This window comes from Bicyclus anynana, chromosome 12 (assembly GCF_947172395.1).
Source record: "Bicyclus anynana chromosome 12, ilBicAnyn1.1, whole genome shotgun sequence".
NCBI classification, from domain to species: domain Eukaryota; kingdom Metazoa; phylum Arthropoda; class Insecta; order Lepidoptera; family Nymphalidae; genus Bicyclus; species Bicyclus anynana.
In genome coordinates, this window is record NC_069094.1 from 5,982,416 (window position 1) to 6,009,053 (window position 26,638).

The following is a 26,638-nucleotide window of genomic DNA, read 5'->3' on the forward strand; positions in this document are numbered from 1 at the left end:
GAACGTCATGTAAACATACCGGCCAGTTTCTTCATTGTAACAGTCAAAGTAACGTCATAAAGCAAAAGTGACGGCCTTAATCACGAAAAAATAAAGTCTTCTTTACTACTTACTACTTTTACTGTTACTTTAGCTTTACATGAAGAAACTGGCTGTTAGTAACGGCTGCCTCTTATGATAATTTTATACTATAGTTCGGTTACATCCCTACAAAATCACCGCAAAAAGTGATCCGATTAATAGGCTACAACACTAAATGCACAATTTTGGCTTTAATTTCATTATATATTTATGTATATATATAGTTTATACACTTCCTGAACACACAACTCGACATTGTAGACGATATTTAGGTATTATTTGTTTAAATAACGGTAGCTTTTGACCTCAAATAACATTGAGTTGTGTATAAATTTCCTTTATTTGATCGCCTCATTTTTCAGGCGCTAGTAACACATCTAACAGTATTTAATATCATTGGCTACCTCAGTGTGAAGGTGGTCTAAGTTCGCGTCTACCTGGTACCTGGCTTTGTAGTCCGGCGTCCAATTACCATATAAATTAGAGCTCAGTATCTATTGTGAATTCTAATTAATACCTACTCAGATATATCATTGGATATATATTTGTAACTTCATGACAATTACAACGTATAGAATGTATAATGTATGCAAATAACACGACCATTACAATTTACAGCTAAGAACAAAGACTAAGACGTCCATTGAAAATTAAATAAATGGAACTATATCACAGTCATGACCTTGGCTGGCTGGTAGATAACAATTTGTCTGTAAATAAGCAGACAACCAAACGTACTAAATGTAGTGTACAGGGTCAGGCAATTTGATAGTTAATGATACCTCCCATCTCCTCTTAAAGGAAATACGTGTCATTGCAAAATTGCAGACTTCACACACGCAGAGAATTAAGAAAATTCTCTAGTATGCAGGTTTCCTCACGATGTTTTCCTTTACCGTTTGAGACACGTGATATTTAATTTCTTAAAATGCACACAACTGAAAAGTTGGTGGTGTATGCCCAGGGCCGGATTCGTACCCACACCCTCCGGTAACGGAAGCAGAGTTCATATTCACTGCATGCATATCTACTAGTAATATCTACTATAATATTTTTTTGTCCTTTTGACTATTGCGAGTATAATATATAGTAATAAAAAGTTATTCCCTAATACGAATAGGTTCCTTATACTTGACCTGTTTAATAATATACCTTTCCACTATAATCCACGATCATAACATAGTACTAGAGTAACATAGTACTCTTAATTATGTATTGAATTGCCGAATTGTAAGGAAGGTATTATAAATGAGTAAATTACTTAGTCAGGGCCTCCGGGTCTTCGCTCGCAAATATAATTATTTCATCCTCCCCACCCGCAGGATTAGGCCCATATATCTTGATTAACTGTCACTAAGTATTTACGCAGTTAACTAACATTATTCTGGGTAGGTACGTGACTACGTGGTTACTACCAGTATGTAGAGATTATATTTATCTCATCATCATCTATCTTTATTCCTTTTTGGGGTTCGTATCATAAAATAAACTAAAAACGGAGCCCTTCCCGTTGACCTAGAACTATGAAATTTGGCAATAACATCGTTTTAGACCACTACTACGAATAGGTAGTACTAGAAAAAATCTCATAACTTATATTTTTGTAATTAAATTAAAAGAAAACAGTGTGTCTGAAATTAGGAGGCAAGCTCGGAAAATCTACGTAATTCGATTCCTAAACCATGGCCACCCTCAGCGCATTTAGGTAGGCTCCGAGACCTCGCCCAATCTCGCCGGTGCCTCCGTTGCACTGTGCCTCTAGTGCTCCTCTAAGAGTGAGAAAATACTTTTGCTACTACAGCGTATAGCAGCTATTTATAATGATCCTACGTACGGAACCCTCGGTGGGCGAGTCCGCCTCACACCTGTCCCGTTTTATTTTTATACGAAAAGAATACATTAAGAAACTTAAGTTAACTCATAACAACTATGTACAAATTATGCCTACGTGGACTGGTGATAACAATATAGTTAGGCCAATAGTCCACCACGCTGGCCCAATGCGGATTAGCAGACTTCACACACGCAGATAATTAAGAAAATTCTCTGGTATGCAGGTTCCCTCACGATGTTTTCCTTCATCGTTTGAGACACGTGGTATTTAATTTCTTAAAATGCACACAAATGGAAAGTTGGAGGTGCATGCCCAAGACCGGATTCGAACCCAAACCGTCCGGAAACGGTAGCGGAGGTCATATCCAGTTGGCTATCACGACGGCCGCCCATCTATTACTACAATATAATAAAGCCGGATTTATATTTGTAAGACGTGTCGTGTCGTGACGCATCAGAACAGAATCGGTATCATACATTTTGTATGCGGCACACCAGAAGCCATGACGACATGTCACAACACATAAGTGTAAAGGCGGATATATATTTGTCTGACGTGTCGTGTCGTGACGCATCAGAATAGAATCGGTATCATACATTTTGTATGCGGCACATCAGAAGCCATGACGACATGTCACAACACATAAGTGTAATGGCGGATATATATTTGTCTGACGTGTCGTGTCGTGACGCATCAAACAGAATCGGTATCATACATTTTGTATGGCAACGTTTACACTTATGTGTTGTGACATGTGATGGCTTCTGATGTGTCGCATACAAAATGTATGATACCGATTCTATTCTGATGCGTCACGACACGACACGTCAGACAAATATAAATCTGGCTTATGAGAGTGCTGCCGTGTTATGACATCACAATCACACTGTATATGTTTAGCGGTAACACTCAAAAATGAGGTCTTCGCACGTGATCACATACGTATATGCTTGACATTTAAATATTTTTCTATACTCAAAAAAAACCCTGATAAATGCATTATTGACAGTAGGTAGGTATATACTGTTTCTAGCAAATACTCATAGTAGGGGAATAAAACAAAGAACTGCGTATTCTCAAAAGTGGATGGTTTGGTATACCTAAAGTGTTTTGTCTTAATACGGCAGTGTGGAATCCTAATTATATTGAATAAAACTACCAGTACAGTAACCGATACATTAGAGTAGCAGAACACAAAAAAAGTCCTTTTCTATCGGTTCGCGTTAATCTTTGGTAGGTTCAACTAAAAACGTATTTAGGAACGGAAATTATTAACACCGGTCGAGGAATAGATTATAGTTGATATGAGCTCATTTTGGTTTATAGTTTACTCATTAGATGTTTACATTCCTACTCCTCCTAATGTATTACCATTGCAATTTGAACTTCTAGGGATGAAATCTAGAGAATCATTTACAATGGGGTCATATAAAAATAAAGAAAAAAAATAAAAGACAGAAATGTGACCCAATTACTTACAAATATATTCATAACGATTACGTTCGAAAGAAAAGCTATTATTTACCCTTTAAAGAGTTTGCTCAATACTTTATCAGTATGTTGACTATCTGCAACGATGTTCGCCGCATTTTTTAAATCATCGGAACTGGTAGATAGAGAATTAAAAATCGAAGCTATGGATTCCAAACCCAAGTTAAATAGAGATTTTTCTTGAGGTTGCTGATCTTGTTTTTGCGTCTTAGGCGCATTTTCATTATCTCCTTTATTATTTTTGTTTAATGCCACATCCTTACTATCGTTTGGATTTTGTAATTTTCCATCACTACCTGAAATTTGTTGAATCTCCTTTTTTAATTGTTTAAAATTATGTGCATCAAATATGTTTTGGGTTTTTGATTGCATTTCATCGGTCACTTTATCTAAAATACGTCGTAATTCGTTAACCTCTGTGTCGTTCTTACTGTTGCGACGAAATTCGTTTAAAAATTTTATTTCCTCCAAAATTGATTCAACAGTTGATTTATTATTATCAATGTTGAATTTTTTAATTCCATCTTTAATATTTTTTGATATATTTTCCGACTCCTGGCGCAATAATTTCCTGATTTCGGACAAGCGATTAGTCTCATTTGCAAGAGTATCGGATACATTTTTGAGGTCCATACGATCACCTAAAACGTTAATTATTGTTTCATTAACATTTTGCACCGAACGTGCAGATTCGTGAGAAATACGCCGCGTTGAATGTTTGTGATGAATAACCGAGTGTTTCCGGACAGTTTTGATATGGGTAGCATCTCGGGGAGTCAATGTTTGCTGTATTGGTTTCTCTATGCCTTTACATTTTTGGTTGTACAGTGTGCGTTTGTCGAGAAGTCCGTTCTGAACCAGCACTTGTTCGACAGCCGATATCGTACAGTATAAGGTGTCCTTGACATCTGTGACAACATCGCCAACTAGTTTGCCAAAACCCTGGTTTATATTAGATATGGCGCTGCGAAAGTCGTCGAGAAAAGATGCACGAGCCTGTAATGTAAATAAATTAATATTAAAACATGTGCTTTTATAAATTTAAAAATTCTAATTCTAATTCTAAAACTACATTCTGATGTAGCTATAAATGATTATCGTCTAACAAGTTGTTTCCTTGACTTGATGGATTTATTTTGATCTTTATCAGAACAGCTCAATGATATTGATTATTGCATCACAATTGAAGTGTTCAATTAACCTCAGGAAGTAGTTTGGCCCATACATACAAATAGCCTGACCAGGAATATAAATAGCCTGGATTGGGGACGCCAAAAGTATGTTATACACACCTGTGCTTAATATCCTAAAGAAAGAACTTGTAGCTTCTTTTTTGCAACATGACGAGGCGTTGTATTTTTTGGTACGGCTGTACATAGGTACTAACAGAGCAAGATAAATAAAAGCAAAAAATTCTAAACTTTTCTCAATGTATATTAAACGGAAAACATATACTTACTTCTAAAAATAGAAGAATAAATATAAATGAAAATCCCTTCATTGTTAATGGAAACTATGAAATATACACATTATAATAGACACAACCTGTGTGTAAGAATTAATGCGCACGTACTATTATTTCATTAGTTATTAAAGACTTGTTAACGTGAATACTGAAACGAAAAGTGACGTCTATTAGCATAAACCAGCCACGGGCGGGCCACTTGATTTGCACCTGTGTGTATATTTGTTTCACACTATTACTTGGTTACGATGTAAACCAAACAGTTGTTGGAAATGAATTAGCATACTAATTTTCAATTTTACACAAAAATAAAACGCCCATAATAGTTAATGGTAAAGATTTTATTTTATTTAAATATACCCTACACTCTCTTAAATCACAAATGTTAGTCTAATTGATTTTAACAATGTGCAGAAAAACAGTATACCACAAGTTGACTGATATATTATTTTCTTAGTGTAGAATCTCAGCAATCCAGCACTTCAGTACACTGGTACACAATACGTCCAATAGTCCGGCACCTGTCGTCATCGACAGTCGACAGATATCCTTTGGAATTACTTTAAAACTATGTACGTAATTAATTTCGAAAAGTATCTTTAGGAAATGCTTTATTTTATTAATCACGATTTTTCTCCTTAATCCAGTAATCCGAACATTCCAACAATCCAGCATCTTTCGTTTTTTCATAGTGCCGGATTAGTGAGATTCTTCATTATAAAATTCCAATTTACACATTTAAACTTAGATATTCTATGAAGAGCAAGAACGAAGATATATTATACAAGAATACAATGTTGGATTGTTGTTTTCAAATTAATATGTTGTAATATGAAAAACAACTATACAATTAAAAAGTATTTATATAAAGATATGGCAAATTTCTCACTCTAATATACGATACAATAATATATTAATTTGTATTTTCGATATAATCTACAAATATAACAAATTAGGCAGTAAAATTGATGAATTTGCTGACATTATATATGTTGCACCTTTCATCAGCATTGTGTAATCCCTAGATAATCATTGTAATGTAAAAAATAGTTTTAGGTTTGTTTATGAATGATATTACGAATACTTGTTTAAAAACATGGGACTAGGATTTATGCCTCGAATTTCTTTAAAGTAAAGTGTACTTTAACCAGTAGTGATTAGGTCCACTTTAATTTGAAGAAAACTGAACTTTAAATCTTAATCAATATTTATGAATATGGGGGCTAGGGATTACATAGCGGCACAGCACTCAATAATTGAACATCCATTATTCAATATTATTATAAAAATTATGGATTTAGAATACGAACAGTAAATCCTAGTAATCTTCTAATTAGACATATGTGATCTTCTCTAATTAGAAATTGTTTGCAAACGAAGTAACCTCAATTATTTTAGTTGAATACCTACAACTATTCTGATATTTATTGTCATAATCATTGATGTTTTTTTAAAGTCATAATTTACAAATATCTAGTATAACGTTTTTTAAATCTTTTAATATTTTTTTATTGCTTCACTTGAGCTGCCAGCATGTAAATAATCACAGACGTATAAACCGATGTTACGCATTGGCACGTATTGAGCAAATTTTTCCTTATATGTCTTGTAGATTTAACAATGTAAAATATTCATTGATCTTGAATGATTTTAATAGTGTTTCTAATTATATTGAAAAATCTATATGTTTACTCGACTACATAACAAACAAATGAGAATTGTTTTTTAATGACCCATTGTCATCTATCAATATAAAAAAATCTTGTATAAAATACCACCACGACACGATTGCCTACAGGTGCACTTACACGGACAATTATAACATTGAAAATTTTTAAACAACCCCCGAAGGTTATGAAATTATAAATTACTCTCTCGATCTAGTCATAGATATTCTCTTTCAGTGCGCTTTCATTTGAGACCCCACTCGAGTATATTTGCAGACATTCGGTTATTCTTCCCCACTTTGACACTCCACAAGTTTTAAACGACTCAACCGATTTTCATCAAACACGTCTACACGCACATAAGTCACCTTTATTAAAAAAATTACAAATCAATTCGCTTCAAATTAAATTACAATCGCTTCATCCGTTCGGAACCTCAGCGGCGTCACCGGAGGTCCATTTTTGGTTAAGTATGACGTCACGACTACGTGAAACAATCAACTGCAATACCTAGAAATATTACACTTGTTTCATTAAGCGTCACGCCGTATTGTCGAACATGAAGTAAAATGGATTAATTTAGAAAAACTTGGTAATAAATTACAACATTAGCAATTTGATTCAATAGTGTTGTTAGCAATACACCGACATGCACACAATACGTGTCGACTACATTGTGCAATTTGAAATGTATAATGCAATTTGCTGAAAGAATTGCTGAAATAGTTGCACAATAAATTTTCCGTGTAAGCGCACCGTTGACTGATCTGTACGTTACGTCATTGTTATTTGAATCGTTTTCAGAAGTTATGTTTCAAATAATACTTAAACCTATGATTTTAGATTCAATTACACTATCCTATTACATTTGAGATATTTTAAACTAACTTCTTTAATATAATATAATAATAAGAACTTCATAAGATTATAATATATTTTTCTTTTCCATTTTACATTACATAGCAATATCTACCCTTAATTTAAAAATACTTGCCATTTTGGTATTACATATCTACATTTCGGCTGTGGAATTTCAAAACGTAGCAAGTGACACGAATCGAATCGTTGTTTGTGACGTAATGACATAATGTCAAGGTATCAAATATTTGATACAAATTTTGCTTTAATGTTAAGTTGCTAAACTTCGTAAAATAAAACTGTACTTGTATTTTAAGACAGTAAAATTAATTTTAATTTTTGTAATACTTCACTTGTTAAGTTTTAAGGTTGCCGATATAACGTATCAAAATCTATATGGGTTAAGTTCTCTTGAAACTATTAGCCCGAACGCCTTCGCCGATTCTAAGGAAACTTAACCTTATATAGGCTACATACTCGTAAACTGGGCAAATTGGCAAGCGTTAAACCAATCTAGTTAGTAAACAGACATATAGGTCGGCATTTGATTCACAGACCAATCACATAACTTACAAGTGGATTTACATTTATCTGTCGTGTCGACACAACAGGTTAATCTGACGTGGCGCAAGATAAGTACCTTCTTCCATACTAAACGTATGAAACCGAGTCATTTCTAATGCATCACGACACGACACATCAGATAAATATAATTCCGGCATTAGTCCTTGTCTGCGCAGTGCAATGAGCGGTTATGACGACAGAGGGGAGTAGAGAAGAGCGGGCGGGCGATTCATTTATACAGTACCTCTAACCCGTGTCGTCATAACACGCACCTCTGTACTGGACAAACGAAATTTTTATTTTATTCACACCCCTATTTTTATTTTTATAATATAGCGACATATAATATCATTTCTATTTAAAACTAACTATAAAAGAGATTGGGAATAACTTTTGGCCATTAACAAAATTGCTTGCGAAAACGTGATCCGTTAAATAAATCAATAAAAGAAAACTCTTAATAATACAGATTCTTTGTACAACATCCATAAAATTATATTTTCACAATAAAATGGCAATTTTATTATAATTAAAAAAAGCTGTCACCTATGTATTAAAATAATATAATTTTTCAAAATAGACAATCATTGTATAAAATTTTTAAATAGCCAACACATAAAAGATGTTAAAATTAATAAAAAATTATAGTAGGTACGTATGTATATGAAGTATAAAATAGCTGAGAAAATAAAAAAAAATATATTTAAAAAAAATATTAAAAATATATGCTTAACGGAATGTAGCGATCCACAAAATCGTTTTGAATCCATTAAAATAATAAAAATGTGTTAAATTAAAAAAATAAAGCTTTAAATTGCAATAAATGGTCTAATAAAATAAGATTGAATTGTAAAATAATGATTTATATTAATTATCTTTATTAATACCATTATTGACGTTGTAGCTACTTCATTTTATGTGATAACTACAAAACCCCGTGTACTTAGGGAGGTAGATAACAGCACTGTGAGGTTAAACATAACATCCACGGTGCAAGAACTTAGATGTAAAATATGCTATGTGTAGCAGCAGCCAATTTAATCAAGAAATATCTGTATAAAATGAACCTTTTAAAAAATAATGATTTCACATTTTAAATATAGAGTACAACAATCAACAAACTCAAAAATTCCCCGAAATTCTGACAAATCTATATATTCTTACTCTTTGGGCTTATAATAAAACTATCACACTAAAATTATAAATGCAAAAGTTCGTATTCGTGTATATTTGTAAAGGCGGAGTTATATTTGTCTGACGTATCGTGTCGTGACACACAGAATCGGTATCATACACTTGGTATGGCAACGTTTACACTTATGTGTTGTGACATGTCGTGATGCTGGCTGAGGCTTCTGATATGTCGCATACAAAATGTATGATACCGATTCTGTTCTGATGCGTCACGACACGCCACGTCAGACAGATATAATTCCGCCTTTACTCTTTGGGTTATTAGAGATAATTATAGCATGTATTGACACCATAGGCTACTTTTTATATCGGAAAAAATCATGGTACTCGGGATGATTTTGTGAAAACTGAATTTAACGAGGACCAAGTCGCTGGCGTCTGTGAAATTTAATATTTCTTTTTTCACTTGTTATCGCATATTGTGTTTGTCAAATAAAATTTTCTTTCCTTATAACATAACTTTCTGCTCTGTTGCAAAATACAATAATTTAAAATTTAAAATTGTCTCAACATTTCCAAATTAAGTACGGTTCTCGTAAAGTAGCAAGAGTTTTGACCAATCTAGGTGTCTCCAGACTTATGAGGATATCGGGATAAAAATAAAAATAGAATTTGTTGTTCATTGTACATCATGAAATTTCGTATAGTAACGCTGTAACGTAACGTAACGTAACGTATTGCTTTTTTTATTCAATATACAAATAGTAATAATGCTCATCTAATTAATATAAATAGCTAATTTTATGAACTTTATAATGCTTATGTATAAAATAATAATAAACTTCATTTCATTTTAAAAATACAAATAATAATAATAAATAAGATTAGATTGAGTTGCAATTTAGTAAAATAAAACATTTAAATCATAAGACGTTGGCTCTTTGAGACACAAAATATTCTAAGTGGGAGTATACAAATGTGTTATTGAGCATTTTAGAGCCCCCGCTCACTTACAACTTTTAGTTGGCGATTACAGAACAGGTATAGCGATGTATGACACCCCGCACATCTGTCCAACTAAATCACGCACAATTAAAAAGTCAGCCAACTAAAAATTGTCAGTGAGCGGCCACCCTTAGAGGTATTGTTATTGCTAATACGAGTATCTCTATTAAAATTGTGACAAATCAGTACGGAATAGCTCAAATTAAATAATATTACCTATTACATCTTTTTTTCGCATACTCTGTACACAGTATCCATAAGAGTGAAGCCACACGGTGCGGTGCGGCGCGGCGCCTCAACGCATACATTTTGCCGCATCGCTGTTCACATGTGTTGTGTACAGCGATGCAATGCGATGTTGAAAGTTTGTATGGAAAGTCCTTCATTTTTAGAGTTACAGTTTTAAAAATTTGTTCATAAATCCTAAAAAAATACGAAATATAATGTAATTAAAAAAAAATAAAATTCAACCCTTAAAGTGGTGAAATAGGGCTTGAAAGTTTACATTGATTTCCACGCGGACGAAGTCGCGGGCGTCCGCTAGTTGATATTAACGACACCGCGCACCGATGCCGCACCGCACTGTGTGTCTTCTCCCTAACAGTTCTTTAGCAAAATATTGTCGATAGATGTGAGTTGTTTGAGCGAATTACCGTCAGATTTGTCCTCAGCCTTTAGCGCAAAATAGTGATGTAATACTTTAACATCGATAATACTTTTATCTCTAGAATTAACATTCTTATAGACTGCTGCAGTCGTGATGATCAACATACAACGAAATTGTAGATTTAGAAGAACTTTTTTACCATACAATAAGTTCATTTTTATAATTGATTTCATAGAAAAATGTAAGTATACTACATGACAACCATAAAGATATGACTTGTAAATTGATATGAAATTCGTATGCAACAATATTTCGATTTTGCTGCACTGACATTTTCAGACGAATGATGAAATCAGTTATTTTAATGATGTCTTATAACTCAACAGTGTGAGTAAATATCAACTCTATTTCTCTCTGATTAAAGTTGATATTGTAGACAGAGCGGTACCTGTAGAAACTTACACTTGGTCTAAGATCCGGCATTAGAAATATATACACTCATCTGTTATTCATTAGTGATAAGAAATAAATCTATACTAATATTATAAAGCTGAAGAGTTGGTTTGTTTGTTTGTTTGTTTGATTGAACGCGCTAATCTCAGGAACTATTGGTCCGATTCGAAAAATTCTTTCAGGGTTAGATAGCCCATTTATAGAGCAAGGCTATAGGCTATATATTATCCCCATATTCCAACGGGAACGGGAACCACGCGGGTGAAACCGCGCGGCGTCAGCTAGTGATAGATAATGTTCACAGTGACACGTTGCAAATAGGTAGTTAAATTGTGGCCAAAAATAGTTTTCATAGAAAATCTAGGAAACTACTAACTAAAACAAAGGCAACCTAATACAATTAAATTAAGCATAAACTAAGTTTTCATTTTACATATTAGACAACTAAATAACTCATGAGGATATATAAATACCTTTATTAACTATTTATATCTGGCAACCCCACAGTTGCAATGTGAAAGCAGGTAATCTTCACTTTTTCAATTCTTTTAGTTATTAGTTTTTTAAATTAACCAATAAGGAGATTAAATTAATTAAAAAATAATCATTATTTAATTATTATCCGGCCGTAATTTAACTAAGCATGTGCAATGCGTTAATTTGAATATCATCTATCATTTATTTCTTATCCCAATTAAATAACAGATGAGGGTATATGTTTCTTATGCCAGATCTCGTACCAACTTTAGAGTTTTAAAAACATAGTTACTTATTAGTGATTAGGATAAAATAATTTCTGATTTACACTGGAAGTGAAACTTATTAAAGCAAACACAATGTTTAGAAATATATCAAACGTGATTCATAATATTTATAATAAGGTAGATATCTTAACATAATTATTCTATTTACTTTTCATGAAAAATATATTTAGAATCAGAATTATAATATATTGCATATCTAATTTACATTTTATACATTAATAAATAATAATAACAAGAGATCTTTAACAAATGTATCCCACATAATATACAATGACATCAATTTCTGCTCAAAAGGAGCCACAAAAGGTTTCTCAAAATATTCAATCATTTCATTGGATTAATTTAGAAAACATTTAAAAACTAATTAATTGCTAGTAGCCAATTTGTTTTAATAATTATGTAACTTTCAAAATACTACCGAAATATTAAACGTGGTGAAAGTTATCATACTATTACGTCATAAGTGACCAAAGTACATTATCAATTTGAATTCATGATCTCTATACAAATCTTTTAAAAAAGACTTACTTGGTAGTGTCACGGTGTTGTGGTGTCATCGTTGGGTAAGTCCCTCGTGGGCGGCGTCGGCGGGCTCGTGGGCAGGTTCGTGGGCAAGTTCGTGGGCGGCTCGTCTCTGGGCGGCGGGATGGGCGCGATGTGTAACTTAGGGAGGGGGGGTATGGGCGGCGTGGGCGTGTCCTCGCGCGAAGTGTTCCCCTGAGAGCTCGGCGTGATGCCGTTGTTCATTCGCTGGTAGTGTTGCTTCCAAGTGTTCGCTGGAGGCGTGTAGTTGAGGTGGTCGTATTCCATTTCTGAAGGTAAAAAATTCTGGTATTATGTTATTCCTCCAGGGATATCGGGATAGGCTCGGCCTGCTGTTCAGTGCCAGCCTATGTGGCTTGGTGTCACAAGGTTTTGGGTTCAAGTCTAGGGTTGAGCTATTAGGTAATGAACTTTTTTTTCTTCTATAATTATTTCACTAAAAGGTGCTTGCAGTTCAGAAGTTAGTTAGTGGTTTTACACCCCTACGCTTTAAAGAGCAAGTTAAGTTGTCGATCCTGATCATTCTCATTAACATGTGATAAATAATCCTTAACTCCTCGCCATTATGTGGTGTAAATCCCACCCACCCACCCTAAAAAAAGGTGTGGATAAGCTCCATAGGGATAGGCAGAGAACTATTACAGAAAAATTCTTAGAGATTAAAAAAGTTCACAGCCATGGTTTAATTTTAAGTTGTCAACTTTCACTTGCACACTCAATTACCAAATTTAATACCAAATTAATTTGTGGTATATATAAAATTGAACTTGAAATATATAAAATTTTAAATTTTTATTTTAACAAGTAAGATAATATAATAAAAATAATATTCTCACCATATCCCTCCTTGTGTTTGATCTCGTCGTAGACATGATCCAACTTGTTGTCGTCGTCGATACAGTGGTACAGTTTCGGGTTCGTCATATCTGCATCCTTGTTCTTGAGGGAGGACAATGGATCGTACGCTAAAAATAATAATTATTACTTCATTATCTATGGTGTTTTACTTTAATGGAACTGGCAAGTCTCATTCCAGCCCATCTTCTGGCACAAGAAAGATCTAACACTTATGAGCTAAAAATGCTTGGGGAAAGAAGTTCAGTCAGAGAGAGGACTCTGGAGGCATGGCACCAATCTGTGAAAGGACGCTGGACCCATAGACTAATTAAAAATATTAAAACCTGGATAGGGAGGAAACACGGCACTATCACGTTCCGGATGACTCAATGTTTCTCGGGGCACGGTGTTTTTATGGAATATATAACACGCATTAAAAAAAGAACTACGCTAAATGTATCTACTGCATACACCCAAACGACGATGCCGAACACACCATGTTTTATTGTCCCCGGTTTAAAACCGAAAGAGAGGAAGTGACAAAGGACAGGAAGGTAGGACAGGAAATCATGGTTGATAACCTAATAAATATAATGTTGCAAGCGAGTGACAAATGGGACGCAATTAAGATGTATTTAGAAAACGTAATGAAAACAAAGGAGAAGGATAAAAGGGAACTGGGAAAGTGAAAGAGGCTGTGACGCTAGTGGTAGGCTAAATGGCAGGTACACTAGCGTTATTGGAGGTAAGAGTAAGTGAATCGACGGGCCACATGGCTACAGACACAGGCAGTTATCGTAAATCAGTCACTTGACGAAAATGACATTTCACGAATAACTACTGGAATATCTCGAAAACTTAGTTATTATATTGTTATCTAATAGATGTTATTTAGTTATTTTTTCTCTTGTTTTATTTTAAAAAAGAACCGTCATGAAATGCTCTGTTTCCTTTACTCTCTATGTGTACATCATATACTCACTGTTATTAGAGCAGGAAGCACCCATCCTCAACTTCTCCAAGGTGGTATTGGTGAGCTTGCTGCCGTTGCCGAGGTTGTTGTTGAATATATGCGCTGCGTTGTTGAGCAGCGTCGCGGCGTCATCGCGCGGCGATGTCGGGAACGAGTACACGGGGTTGTCGAAGTGTTGTTGTTCTGTGACATTAAATAGATATATAGAATAGATCAGCATATAAAAGGTATCCTTATCGCTAAATAGCGATTTCTTCCAGGTCGGTTTAGGAAATCTTAAGGACATCAGCAGGTAATGAAATCAATATTTTTGATGAACTCTACTAGCAGACGCCCGCGAATTCGTCCACCACCACCACCACCACCACCATCACCACCGTCAGCCTACTGGTACTGTAGTGTCGCTAACCTGGCTGCAGGCTGGGGTCGGCGGTGTAGTGCACGTGCGCGATCTCCCGCTTGAGGTTGCGCACGCGCTTGCGGTAGTACAGCAGCACCAGCACGGCGCCGGCCGCGCACGCCGCCACCAGCATCACCATGACCACCGTCAGCCTACTGGTACTGTAGTGTCGCTAACCTGGCTGCAGGCTGGGGTCGGCGGTGTAGTGCACGTGCGCGATCTCCCGCTTGAGGTTGCGCACGCGCTTGCGGTAGTACAGCAGCACCAGCACGGCGCCGGCCGCGCACGCCGCCACCAGCATCACCATGACCACCGTCAGCCTACTGGTACTGTAGTGTCGCTAACCTGGCTGCAGGCTGGGGTCGGCGGTGTAGTGCACGTGCGCGATCTCCCGCTTGAGGTTGCGCACGCGCTTGCGGTAGTACAGCAGCACCAGCACGGCGCCGGCCACGCACGTCGCCACCAGCATCACCATGACCACCGTCAGCCTACTGGTACTGTAGTGTCGCTAACCTGGCTGCAGGCTGGGGTCGGCGGTGTAGTGCACGTGCGCGATCTCCCGCTTGAGGTTGCGCACGCGCTTGCGGTAGTACAGCAGCACCAGCACGGCGCCGGCCGCGCACGCCGCCACCAGCATCACCATCACCACCGTCAGCCCCGTGTTGGAGCCTACTGAAACACACAGCAGTTCACTTCACTAATTATGGTAAAATCAAAAGCTTACTACAGAAACAACAACAACAAGAATCACTAACGCGACTAGCAGCGTGACGGTGTTCACGCTGCCTAACAAAGAACTGAACTCAAGGCATCAAATACTCTCTTATTTATACCATCACGGTTGCAACAGCAACAAGCAATTGTTCATCCAGAAAAAAAAAGTATAAAATAATTTGGTTAACAAAATCTATGAACACAAGCGAAGCTGCTGGCAAAATATCAGTACTTTTAGCAGACTAAGAAGTGGATTACAAAAATAAGAAATCCATTTGTCAGGACCAACTTAATTAACAAATCAAACTGTAATCAAAATAAGATCCTCGGATGGCAGAGAATGATCTTGAGTGGAGTCACGCACTTGTGAACGTTGCGTGCAGGGTTAAAGGCACCTTTGACAGTTAACTAACACTCCTCTTTTCCACGTAAGGGCCACGTGCTCAAGTCACTCTCCCCGCCTATCCCAAGTAACCCATAAAGAATTACACTACACGAAATGTGGGACGGCTCGAACGCCACGAGCATACTGAAGCCGACCGTTCGACGATCGCCTTATATCGCAAGTTATTCCCGCCAACCGACCGTTACCCCTCTCTAACTCCCTAGTCTTTACGGAAACAAGTCGTGCCACCTAGTGTCGGCACGAGCCAACACGAGATCCAGCGACAATACACATAGATAAAAATGAAGTAGGTACCTGTTTGTAATTTTAAGATAAATATGTTTTCAAGGTTCTGCTAGTAACTAGTAACAACAAAAAGCCACTGACCATTGGCGCGGTCGACGACGATGGCGTCGCTGGCGTGCACGTCGCAGCGCTCGCCGATGTACCCGCGGTGGCACACGCAGCCCTTGACCGGGTCGCACGCCCAGTTGCCCTCCGACGAGCAGTTGCACGCCTGCATGCAGTGGTCGCCGAAGTAGCCTACCGGGCAAACTGGAACACACACAAACACTAATTAGCATTTCAGTTGGTAGCTCGAATTGGTCTATTAACCAAATCAGTGAAATGTTTAAAAAAATATTAATTAATCATATTCTGGACAGATTTTTTTAGGCAACCCTTTGGCAATATATTTAATTTGAAAACCTTTTCATCCCGTAGACAGTGTAGTAGGTAGTGGTAGAATGTCTTCTATGTCCGGATCCTCTACTAAATGTATTGAAAAAAGAAACGATGGTATTCATTTATTTATATTTATTTTATACTCTTTATTTGTAAACCACAATAATTAAAAAACAATAAGCAAAACAGAAACATAAGAAGTAGAATACAAAAGGCGGCCTTATCGCTTAGTAGCGATCTCTTCCAGGCAACCTCAGGCTTAGGAACTTATTAGGATAACTGTAGGTGGTGTATACGTAATAAAAATATACATTATACATATACATACATACAAATAACTACACACTAATAAAATAAACCATATTAAATAAATTATGATATGTGTACATAGTGGCGTATAAGTCTGTGCTGAACGAAACGCATCGTTACTGTCGCACACGCAAACACGCAGTGTACTGGAAGTGCGCGGGGTGTCGTATCAGTGCGGGAGACGGAAAACAACTAGCGAGCCATTCGCCGCAACGCACGTTCGCCCTTCATTCCTGCGCGATAAAGGTCAGCGCTAGATGTTTGTGCTGGTGCTGGTACTTGTATACCTCAGACCAATTATTGTATAGGATCTGCCTCGCTTGACGTTACTTTTCTGTCAAAGTATATGATCAACGATCTAATGCGATTATAAAAACTATCTCTATAATATCGATGTTAAATAGTTGTAATCATGTTCGTCGGTTAAAGAGCTCTGTAAAAATACCTTTCTCTGTAATTGAAAGGTGTGAAAAACGGGCAAAAACTTTTAGTTTAGTATAAGATATATACCAAATCTAAGCTCATTTTCCTCAGAAAATGACAGACAATTTTGTTCGTGACTATGAGTGCGGTACAGGTCCTTCTATAATTGGTCTGAGTTGTATACTCACACTGCGTGCAGTAGCTGCCGGTGTAGCCGGGCGGGCAGCGGCAGTAGCCGTCGTTGGGGCGGCAGGCGGCGCCGCGCGCGCAGCGACACGGCTGCGTGCACGCCGCGCCCCACCAGCCCGCCGGGCACGCCTCCCCGCACAGAGCGCCGCGCCAGCCGGGCAGGCACTGGCACTCGCCTGTGGAGGCAACACATCGACTTCATGATGACGATGGGGTACCATCACTACCAAGGTGCTGGAATAGGGACCTCTCACTAGAATAGACTAGGGATCCCCCACCAGGAGGACTGACGATATCAAGTGAAGTAGCAGGGATTCGCTGGATGTAAGCGGCTCAGAATCGTGATGTTTGAAAGTCCCTACAAAAGGCCTATGTCCTGCAGTGGAAGTCCATCGGCTGATATGACGATGATGATGTAGGGATAGCTTCTAATGCTATACTGATAGCTATTAAGTGGCAATAGCATCTTATGGCTTATTAGCTGAAGCTGCGTGGTTTCACCCGCGTGGTTCCCGTTCCTGTAGGAAAGGTCTATGTCCAGCGGTGGACGAATACAGGCTGATGATTGAACGTGATGTTTTGAACGTTGTACGTGATGTTTGAAGAACTCACCGGTGACGTGGTGGCAGTCGGCCCCGTTCTTGCAATTGCACTTCTCTTCGCAGCCGTCCCCGTACGTGCCCAGCGGACACGGGTATTCGCACGTCACGCCGGTGTACCCGCTCGGGCACGCGTTCCGGCCAGTCACCGGATCGCACGACGCGTTACCTACAATATACATTATTATCATCATTAAATGATACATAAGATATGATAGGACAACGGGCATCAGATTATGAAAAGTATATTCAGGCCGAGCAGAGACTAGAGTAGAGACTAGAGAATAAACTAGAGCCGAGGGCTCTAGTTTATGGCGGTATATGAGGTGCCGGGCGAGCAGGGCAGGTCGCAGTGCTCGCCGCGCCAGCCCGCCGCGCATGGGCACCGCTCCGAGCACTGCTCCCCGAACATACTGTACATGTACAGATAGCGTCTCACCGAGTATACGGTGAGGACACGTCTGCTTGCAGGCGACGCCGTAGGTGCCGGGCGCGCAGGGCAGGTCGCAGCGCTCGCCGCGCCAGCCCGCCGCGCACACGCAGCGCCCCGAGCCCGCGTCGCACGACGAGTTGTTGGCGCACGGGCACCGCTCCGAGCACTGCTCCCCGAACCGGCCCGCCTCGCACTGAGTTTCACAACGGACACCTGCCAAATTTCAATCAAATCAAATTGAATAATAATCTTCTAATCATTATGTTGAATACCTACAGAATAGATTCAGTTTGAACGTTACTGATATATAACTTCGCTAGAGTGAAGGAAATTGTGACTGAATGCATTCAAGTTTGAGAGATTTTGAAGTTTGAGACATTTGATAGTCAATGATCTTCCTGTTTTCGTACCATTTTAAATGATTTCTTGGGTATAAATCATTTTGGCGCTGGACTAGTCCCGATAGTCCCGAATGAACTGATTTTTTGCCAACTCATTGAAAACATGTTAGAAAGAGTCAATTCCACATTCATATTTGTAAAATGCATTGTTACTAAGGCATCCCCTTAAATGTCTATAGTAAAGATTAATGAGTATTATTCGAAATATTCCTCTGGGTTTTATCAATTCAAGGTAAAACAAAACAGTTGTCCTTAGTTTATTTTTTTTACTTACGTTTTTTCCTAGTAAGACCTGCATTGAAAATTACTTTTACATGAAACTTGATCTAATGTGGCTATAGTACAGTGCATTGTATACAGATTTATCAGACAAGTGTTGTGTGTTATTATTCTTAAAGCAATATTTTTAACTAAACTCATGATTATAACAATCTCACGATATTTTTATTGTATACATGAAAACATATAAGATAATATTGATGTAAAAGCCTACAATAAATTACTATTATACAACAACTTATGCAAGTAAATAAAACTAAACTACTCCTTTCTACGCAAATAACAGACTAGCAAGAAAAATATTAGTCCACATTTTTTACTACATTTAAATGTAATTGTAAGTATCCAAACAGTCTTATTAATGTGCAAAACCGTTAGTGCAAAGAATACTTTAACAATTGGGTATTTAACTACCTTTGACTATATTGATTTTTATTATTCGGGATAATTAATAACTACTTAATACATAAAAAGCAAAGATTAAAGAAAACGTAATCAAGCGGATAATAACATATTTATAGCTTTCTTATGTTCAATACGCAGACCAATTACGATAGGACCTGCCTCGCTAGACATTACCCCTCTGTCATATGATCACGATCTAACGTGCTTATATAAACTGCGTCTATGGAATCGATGTTTTATCGTGTTAAAATTACACGTGTGTGTATTACTATTATTGTGTTTTAAATTTATATTTGTGTGTAGTGTACACAGGATATATTTATTATTGTTAAATATTTTTGATGTGTGAGTTTACCTCGTCCCCCTCAAAAAACGACAAACAATTTTGTTGGTTAATTTGAGTGCGATACAAGTTACAAGGTTGTGTCTGAAGTTCAATGTGACATATTTACAATAAAAAAAAAATTGTTGACGAGTCCACTTAAAAGAAATATTTTTTTATTCAATGACAAGTTAAGATGATGACAGTACTAGACTGACTTAGACTTAGACTTAGATAGTTGCAACTGGCAACGGTGATATTTAATAAGTTTCGTCATTATTGTAGGGATGCGTATAAGGGACACATTTTAAGATTTACAAAAGAAATATTATTTACTCCGAAAATATTCATTTTAGAACGCATGTTCCTTGGACACATTTAATTTATTTTTCATTAAGAATATAACCATAGAGTTATGGGAAATACTCCCGAGCACCCTGTATATTTTCAGTGTGACAAGATTATTTTTAAATATTCTTGACGTGACAACGTCTCATAATTCGATGAAGCCAGCTGCACGCTCGAAAAAGATGACGTCATGCGTCGTTCCCTCGCTTTAGTGTTGCCAACTTTTTTTACAAGAAATAAAGTATATTCTGGTCTATGAAGATTATTAAACAGTATTTTAGAAAAACGAACATTTTCTCTTGAAAAATGCAACCATTCCATCAGTATTTTCTTATGACGTTGTCACGTTCAACTATCGTCAGTAAACCGACTTTACAGACAACCGATTCTTTTATTTGTCTTACCTCTCCAGCTCGACTCGCAGACGCAAGCGCCGGTGACGTGGTGGCAGCCAATGGCATTCTTGGTACAGTCGCAGGGCAGCGAGCAGTTCTGTCCGTAGAAGCCGGCGCGGCAACGACGCTCGCACTGAGAGCCTTCGTAGCCCGGGCCGCACACGCATTCCCCTAAACAAGAAAATAATTAATTAATTAATAATTAAATAAATTAATGAATATATACAATTGTATTCACGTTATCGACGTAGTAATTTTTTACAAGCCTACCTTGTCATCTTACAAAAGGTTTCCAATTGAGTAGTTGACTCATATCTAGGGGCGTGAACGTCCTAGATGTCGTGTATTGTATTATTTTAAATCCCTCATTACTGTGAAACTCAGCAACGGTTGCGTTAGACTGTCACTATTGATGTAATAAAAATAAAAGTACTAACCATTGATGGGATTGCATGGAGCACCATTCCCACAGTTGCACGGCTGAAGACACTTTAGACCGAATGTTTTACCGTCGCACGGTCGATCGCATTTAAGTCCGTCAAACCTATAACAAACATATGCATTTTAAATGGCTCTTTCGGCTAATCGTATGTTTAAGTTATTAACCAAGTGCCTAATTAAAAATGTAATTTTATTCTATCTATATATTTTTCACAGGGGGGTGCACTGACACGATCCACGATTGCTTACGTCACTCACCCGGGCTTGCACTCGTACTGGCCGGTCTCGTGCGAGCACGTGGCGTTGTTCTGACAATCGCACGTGTCGGCGCAGTTGTCGCCGTATAGCGGGAACGGGCAAGGCTCCTCGCAGCGCAGCCCGCGGTACCCGGGGGCGCACAGACACGATCATATCCACGACTGCTTACTCACTCACCCGGGCTTGCACTCGCACTGGCCGGTCTCGTGCGAGCACGTGGCGTTGTTCTGACAATCGCACGTGTCGGCGCAGTTGTCGCCGTATAGCGGGAACGGGCAAGGCTCCTCGCAGCGCAGCCCGCGGTACCCGGGGGCGCACAGACACGATCATATCCACGACTGCTTACTCACTCACCCGGGCTTGCACTCGCACTGGCCGGTCTCGTGCGAGCACGTGGCGTTGTTCTGACAATCGCACGTGTCGGCGCAGTTGTCGCCGTATAGCGGGAACGGGCAAGGCTTTTCGCAGCGCAGCCCGCGGTACCCGGGGGCGCACAGACACGATCATATCCACGACTGCTTACTCACTCACCCGGGCTTGCACTCGCACTGGCCGGTCTCGTGCGAGCACGTGGCGTTGTTCTGACAATCGCACGTGTCGGCGCAGTTGTCGCCGTATAGCGGGAACGGGCAAGGCTCCTCGCAGCGCAGCCCGCGGTACCCGGGGGCGCACAGACACGATCATATCCACGACTGCTTACTCACTCACCCGGGCTTGCACTCGCACTGGCCGGTCTCGTGCGAGCACGTGGCGTTGTTCTGACAATCGCACGTGTCAGCGCAGTTGTCGCCGTATAGCGGGAACGGGCAAGGCTCCTCGTAGCGCAGCCCGCGGTACCCGGGGGCGCACAGACACGATCATATCCACGACTGCTTACGTCACTCACCCGGGCTTTCACTCGCACTGGCCGGTCTCGTGCAAGCACGCGGCGTTGTTCTGGCAGTCGCACGTGTCGGCGCAGTTGTCGCCGTAAAGCGGGAACGGCCACGGCTCCTCGCAGCGTAGACACGATCCCATCCACGATTGCTTACGTCACTCACCCGGGCTTGCACTCGCACTGTCCTGTCTCGTGCGAACACGTGGCGTTGTTCTGGCAGTCGCACGTGTCGGCGCAGTTGTCGCCGTACAGTGGGAACGGGCACGGCTCCTCGCAGCGCAGCCCGCGGTACCCGGGAGCGCACAGACACGATCCTATCCAGATAAATCCAGATATTGGGTATATTAATTCGCACATTATCTTCTTTACCCTGATCAAAAATATTTTTAGGGGGTTTTTTAACAGTAATAACTTAATATTAGAAATAACTTAGTATAGTAACAAATACGAGTAGTGCCCTTTAGGTAGATATATTTTATAACAGTACATTTTCCATGCTAAAGAATAGACATAGTTATAGTATACCGTTAATAGGCGAGCAGTGTCCGCTGTTTTCGCATCTGCAGGTCGAGCGGCAACCCTTGCCGAACGTCAGCAGCGGGCACTGTCGCTCGCAGAACTCGTCGCTCCAGCCCGCCTTGCAGTCGCACTCGCCCGTCCATGGGTCGCAGCTGTGTGTTTAATAGTAGAATACGTAATGGTGGCACAATAAGGGTTTTAGAGTACTTTTTCAACAGCGAAAAGTACGAGAATTTTAAACCATTTGGTTTAGATTCCGTTTTATAAATGTAATTTATCGAAACCCGCTGCCGGGAGCCCCACTGGCGGGTCGTCAATGTATGTACTACTAGCCCGCTCGAGGGCCGCGTCGAGCTTACGTGACATGCCTATATATTTGCACAGACTATAAATAAGAAAATATTAAATAATAATTCAATCGCACATGAAATACACAACTTTTTTTATTTGAAACCTGGCTTGCAGGCACAGTCACCCGTCTAAGCAGAGCACGAGTACGTGCAACACGTGTACTCGCCCGTCTGCGCTGAGCACGTGTGCTGGAATACTCACACGTCTGTAGTGGAGGGATTGCAGCGGCACTCGTTCTCGCACCCCTTGCCCCACTGCCCGTCGTCGGGGCAGGCGCGCTGCTCGCACCACGTACCGCACCAGCCCGGCTTGCACGTGCACTCGCCCGTCTGCGCCGAGCACGTGCTGGAATACTCACACGTCAGTAGTGGAGGGACTGCAACGGCACTCGTTCTCGCACCCCTTGCCCCACTGCCCGTCGGGGCAGGCGCGCCAGCCCGGCTTGCACGTGCACTCGCCCGTCTGCGCCGAGCACGTGCTGGAATACTCACACGTCAGTAGTGGAGGGACTGCAACGGCACTCGTTCTCGCACCCCTTGCCCCACTGCCCGTCGGGGCAGGCGCGCCAGCCCGGCTTGCACGTGCACTCGCCCGTCTGCGCCGAGCACGTGCTGGAATACTCACACGTCAGTAGTGGAGGGATTGCAGCGGCACTCGTTCTCGCACCCCTTGCCCCACTGCCCGTCGGGGCAGGCGCGCTGCTCGCACCACGTGCCGCGCCAGCCCGGCTTGCACGTGCACTCGCCCGTCTGCGCCGAGCACGCGCCGCCGTGCTGGCACGAGCACGTGCCCATGCAGCCCACGCCGTAAGTACCCAGTGGGCACGGGTCCAGACACTGAAGCAGACCAATCATTATTTGTATTGTTACTCCCAATTTCTTAAAAGCGAGGCTATTTGCATTATCATTTCACATAAAAAAAAGAAGGTCTCCTCCCCATATTTAGACACGCCTCTGACAATTTTTAAATATATTATTTATATATTTTTATTTTTGATTTGACTAAGAACATCTTTTTAGATGATATATAAATATTTTTTTAAGCTCCCACTTAATTATCATTAAATAAGTTGATTTATGATTTAGTTTCACACATTTAATGAATAAAATTGTAAAATAAAAAGTAGCTGCTATAGTATTAAAAATGAGTATCAGTGAGGTGGTTAATAGTAAATAGTCAAGAAATTGTTTCAAAATATCAGCCGTGTTACTTCAGTGGCCACTATGACACTTCGTAACTCGAATCACGAAGTCCTGGCTCCGAATCCTAAGCTAGGCTAGGCTATAAATATCTCAAGAAATTTGAAAATTTCTGATGTCGGTTGACAAAGAAAGCTCACCAGGGCTCCTACATAAAATTTGCAAACAGGATTCTTAAACCTGTGTTGTGGTGGTGTTATAGCCTTGTGCCTCGGGGAGCCATCACTCCGGGCTACAAAATTAACATCTAAGTCAAACCCCTGCCAACTCGAACTGAATCCCTTCTAAGTAACTCTCCAATAGGGTGAGAGGTCTGGTTCTGCAGTAGGCCATAAACAAATTATAATGATTACATTTATCCAGTTATATGTATTAGTTGTATCCGCACCTTGTCGCCCGTGAAGCCAGCTTCGCACTGGCACTGCCCCGTGACGTGGTGGCAGCCCGCCTTGTTCGCGCACTCGCACGTGCGCGCGCACTGCTCGCCCCACCGACCCGCCGGACATCTGAGTATTACCACAGAATAACTATCAGTAAGATATCTAAATATAACTCAAAGGCTTCGACCATTAATAACAGGACCTGCCTCGCCGACCGTTACCCCTCTGGCAAAGATCAAAACTAAATGATCTAACGCGTTTATAAAAACTGTTGCTATAGAATCGATGTTTCATTGCTGTAATCGTTTTCGTCGTGTAAAGAGCTCCCTAAAAATGCCGTTTTGTGTAGTTGAATGGCATAAAACAGCCAAAAAACTAGCTGTTTAGTAAAGATGGAGTAACTTTTCATTTGTAAGTATTTCTACCTTAATTTTATCAAATTTGTCATAAAAACAATTTCTAAAAAGAATCGATTCTTTTGATGGAACAGCGAAAATCGATCAAGTAATCGAACATTCTATGTATATATTCTGTGGATAGTCTAAGCGATGTGTTTATGGTGAATTTGGCTGCGAAACAAGTCCATAGTCTAAATAGTCAAAGCTCAAAGGTGACTGACTGACACAGTGATCTATCAACGAACCAAGCCATTGGAGGGTTTGGGCTGAAATTTGTCATGCAGGTAGATGTTATGACGTAGGCATCCGCTAAGAAAGGGTTTTGATCAATTCTACCCCCAAGGGGATAAAATAGAGGATGAAAGTTTGTATGAAATTTTGTCAATTTTAAACCGATCGGGCTGAGATTTTGCATGCATAAAGCATATGAGGTAGGCATACCCTAATAAAGGATTTTAATAAATTCCACCCCTAAGGGGATAACATAGGGGATGAAAATTTGTATAAATCTTCTTAGATTTTCGACTGATTTAACTGAAATTAAAGATTGGACCTACTATGATGAAGACATTCGCTTAAATAGGATTTTGATAAATTCCATCCCCATGAGGATAAAATAAGGGATAAGGGATTGGACTAGAAGTAGATTTTACTATAGATTAACACATAGGCTACTTTTCATCCCGGAAAAATCCATGGTTCCCGCAGGAAAAACTGAGGAGGTTGTGAAAAACTGAATTCCACGCGGACGAAGTCATACATAATATAAGCAAATACGTTCCATGAAAACTTCGCTTGTCAAGTGTATTCTGCAGAATTCTCATCCTCCCTCACTGTTCCTATAGTAGCGGGTCTAAATAATATGTTTCCTTTAAGTCTGCTCTGATATGTTCTTTGAAACAATTGGGATTACTCATGACTCATGAGTCATATATACGAGTACATAATTATTATGTAAGTGTAAAGAACACTACATGTATATGAAGTCTCATGAGTAGACAAGCCTTCCAACATCTGGTTCCGACTTGAAACGGTCAGTATTATAGCTCATACGATGTTATTTTTCGCATTTTAGTGTAGCACATTTGTACTTTTGTAAGTCATTTGTATTTTTTTTTTATTTATAATTATTTTGAGGTACGGAACCCTAATTAAATAAGACAGAGCACGTACTTGTTGGCGCACACGGCGCCTGTCCACCCACTTGTGCACTCGCACTGGTTAGTGACGGGGTTGCATCTACCGTTGTTCTGACAGTTGCACGTCTCGGGACACGGCTCGTTGAGCGGGCACTCTGTCTCGCATCTGAAAACAATACAGGTATTAAAAACCCCCAGGTTGTACCCACGTAGTGCCCATTCCCGCGGGTATGCAGGGATAATAATAGCTTTTACTCGCTGATAATGTAGCTTCTTATTGGTGAAAGAATTTTTCCAATTCATTGAGTAGTTTGATGATTAGGTATATGTTTGAGTCATACAAAAGCCCAGTGTATACCGGCGACCAGTAGCAGGCCCCGCTAGAGAGTCGCAAGTCGCGTTGTTCATGCACTAGCAGAAATATCCGCAGACCGCGGGTGACGGTGAGGTATAGTTAGTAAGCTGTGGAGTCTACAGCTTACTTATCATCCCTCATTGTCGAAGCTTACTTGGC

General features: G+C 39.6%; 2 protein-coding genes across 3 annotated transcripts in view; both read right to left on the reverse strand.

The window, feature by feature from the left end:
• Positions 1-2,672: 2,672 nt before the first annotated feature.
• LOC112050838 (uncharacterized) lies at positions 2,673-6,139 on the reverse strand. Its single transcript, XM_052884796.1, has 2 exons — positions 6,106-6,139; positions 2,673-4,431 (listed from the first exon to the last, which is right to left on the reverse strand). Exons 1-2 carry the CDS (start codon positions 6,137-6,139, stop codon positions 3,437-3,439), a joined length of 1,029 nt encoding a protein of 342 aa, XP_052740756.1. The 3' UTR covers positions 2,673-3,436.
• Positions 5,194-26,638, reverse strand: part of LOC112050837 (protein draper) — a 39,086-nt gene continuing 17,641 nt past the window's right edge. The window contains exons 5-19 of one of the 2 annotated variants that reach the window (XM_052884681.1): positions 26,159-26,290; positions 24,596-24,713; positions 23,633-23,844; positions 22,664-22,809; positions 22,302-22,452; positions 21,000-21,106; positions 20,572-20,733; positions 18,419-18,625; positions 17,993-18,148; positions 17,380-17,556; positions 16,163-16,330; positions 15,190-15,348; positions 14,286-14,459; positions 13,303-13,431; positions 5,194-12,735 (exon numbers count right to left, since the gene is read on the reverse strand). In XM_052884681.1, coding sequence (XP_052740641.1) covers positions 12,461-12,735; positions 13,303-13,431; positions 14,286-14,459; positions 15,190-15,348; positions 16,163-16,330; positions 17,380-17,556; positions 17,993-18,148; positions 18,419-18,625; positions 20,572-20,733; positions 21,000-21,106; positions 22,302-22,452; positions 22,664-22,809; positions 23,633-23,844; positions 24,596-24,713; positions 26,159-26,290 — 2,473 coding nt within the window. In that variant the 3' untranslated portion in view covers positions 5,194-12,460. Of the gene's footprint in view, positions 12,736-13,302; positions 13,432-14,285; positions 14,460-15,146; positions 15,349-16,162; positions 16,331-17,379; positions 17,557-17,992; positions 18,149-18,418; positions 18,626-20,571; positions 20,734-20,999; positions 21,107-22,301; positions 22,453-22,663; positions 22,810-23,632; positions 23,845-24,595; positions 24,714-26,158; positions 26,291-26,638 lie in introns of those variants that run through there. The other variant, XM_052884680.1, reaches the window with a different exon arrangement.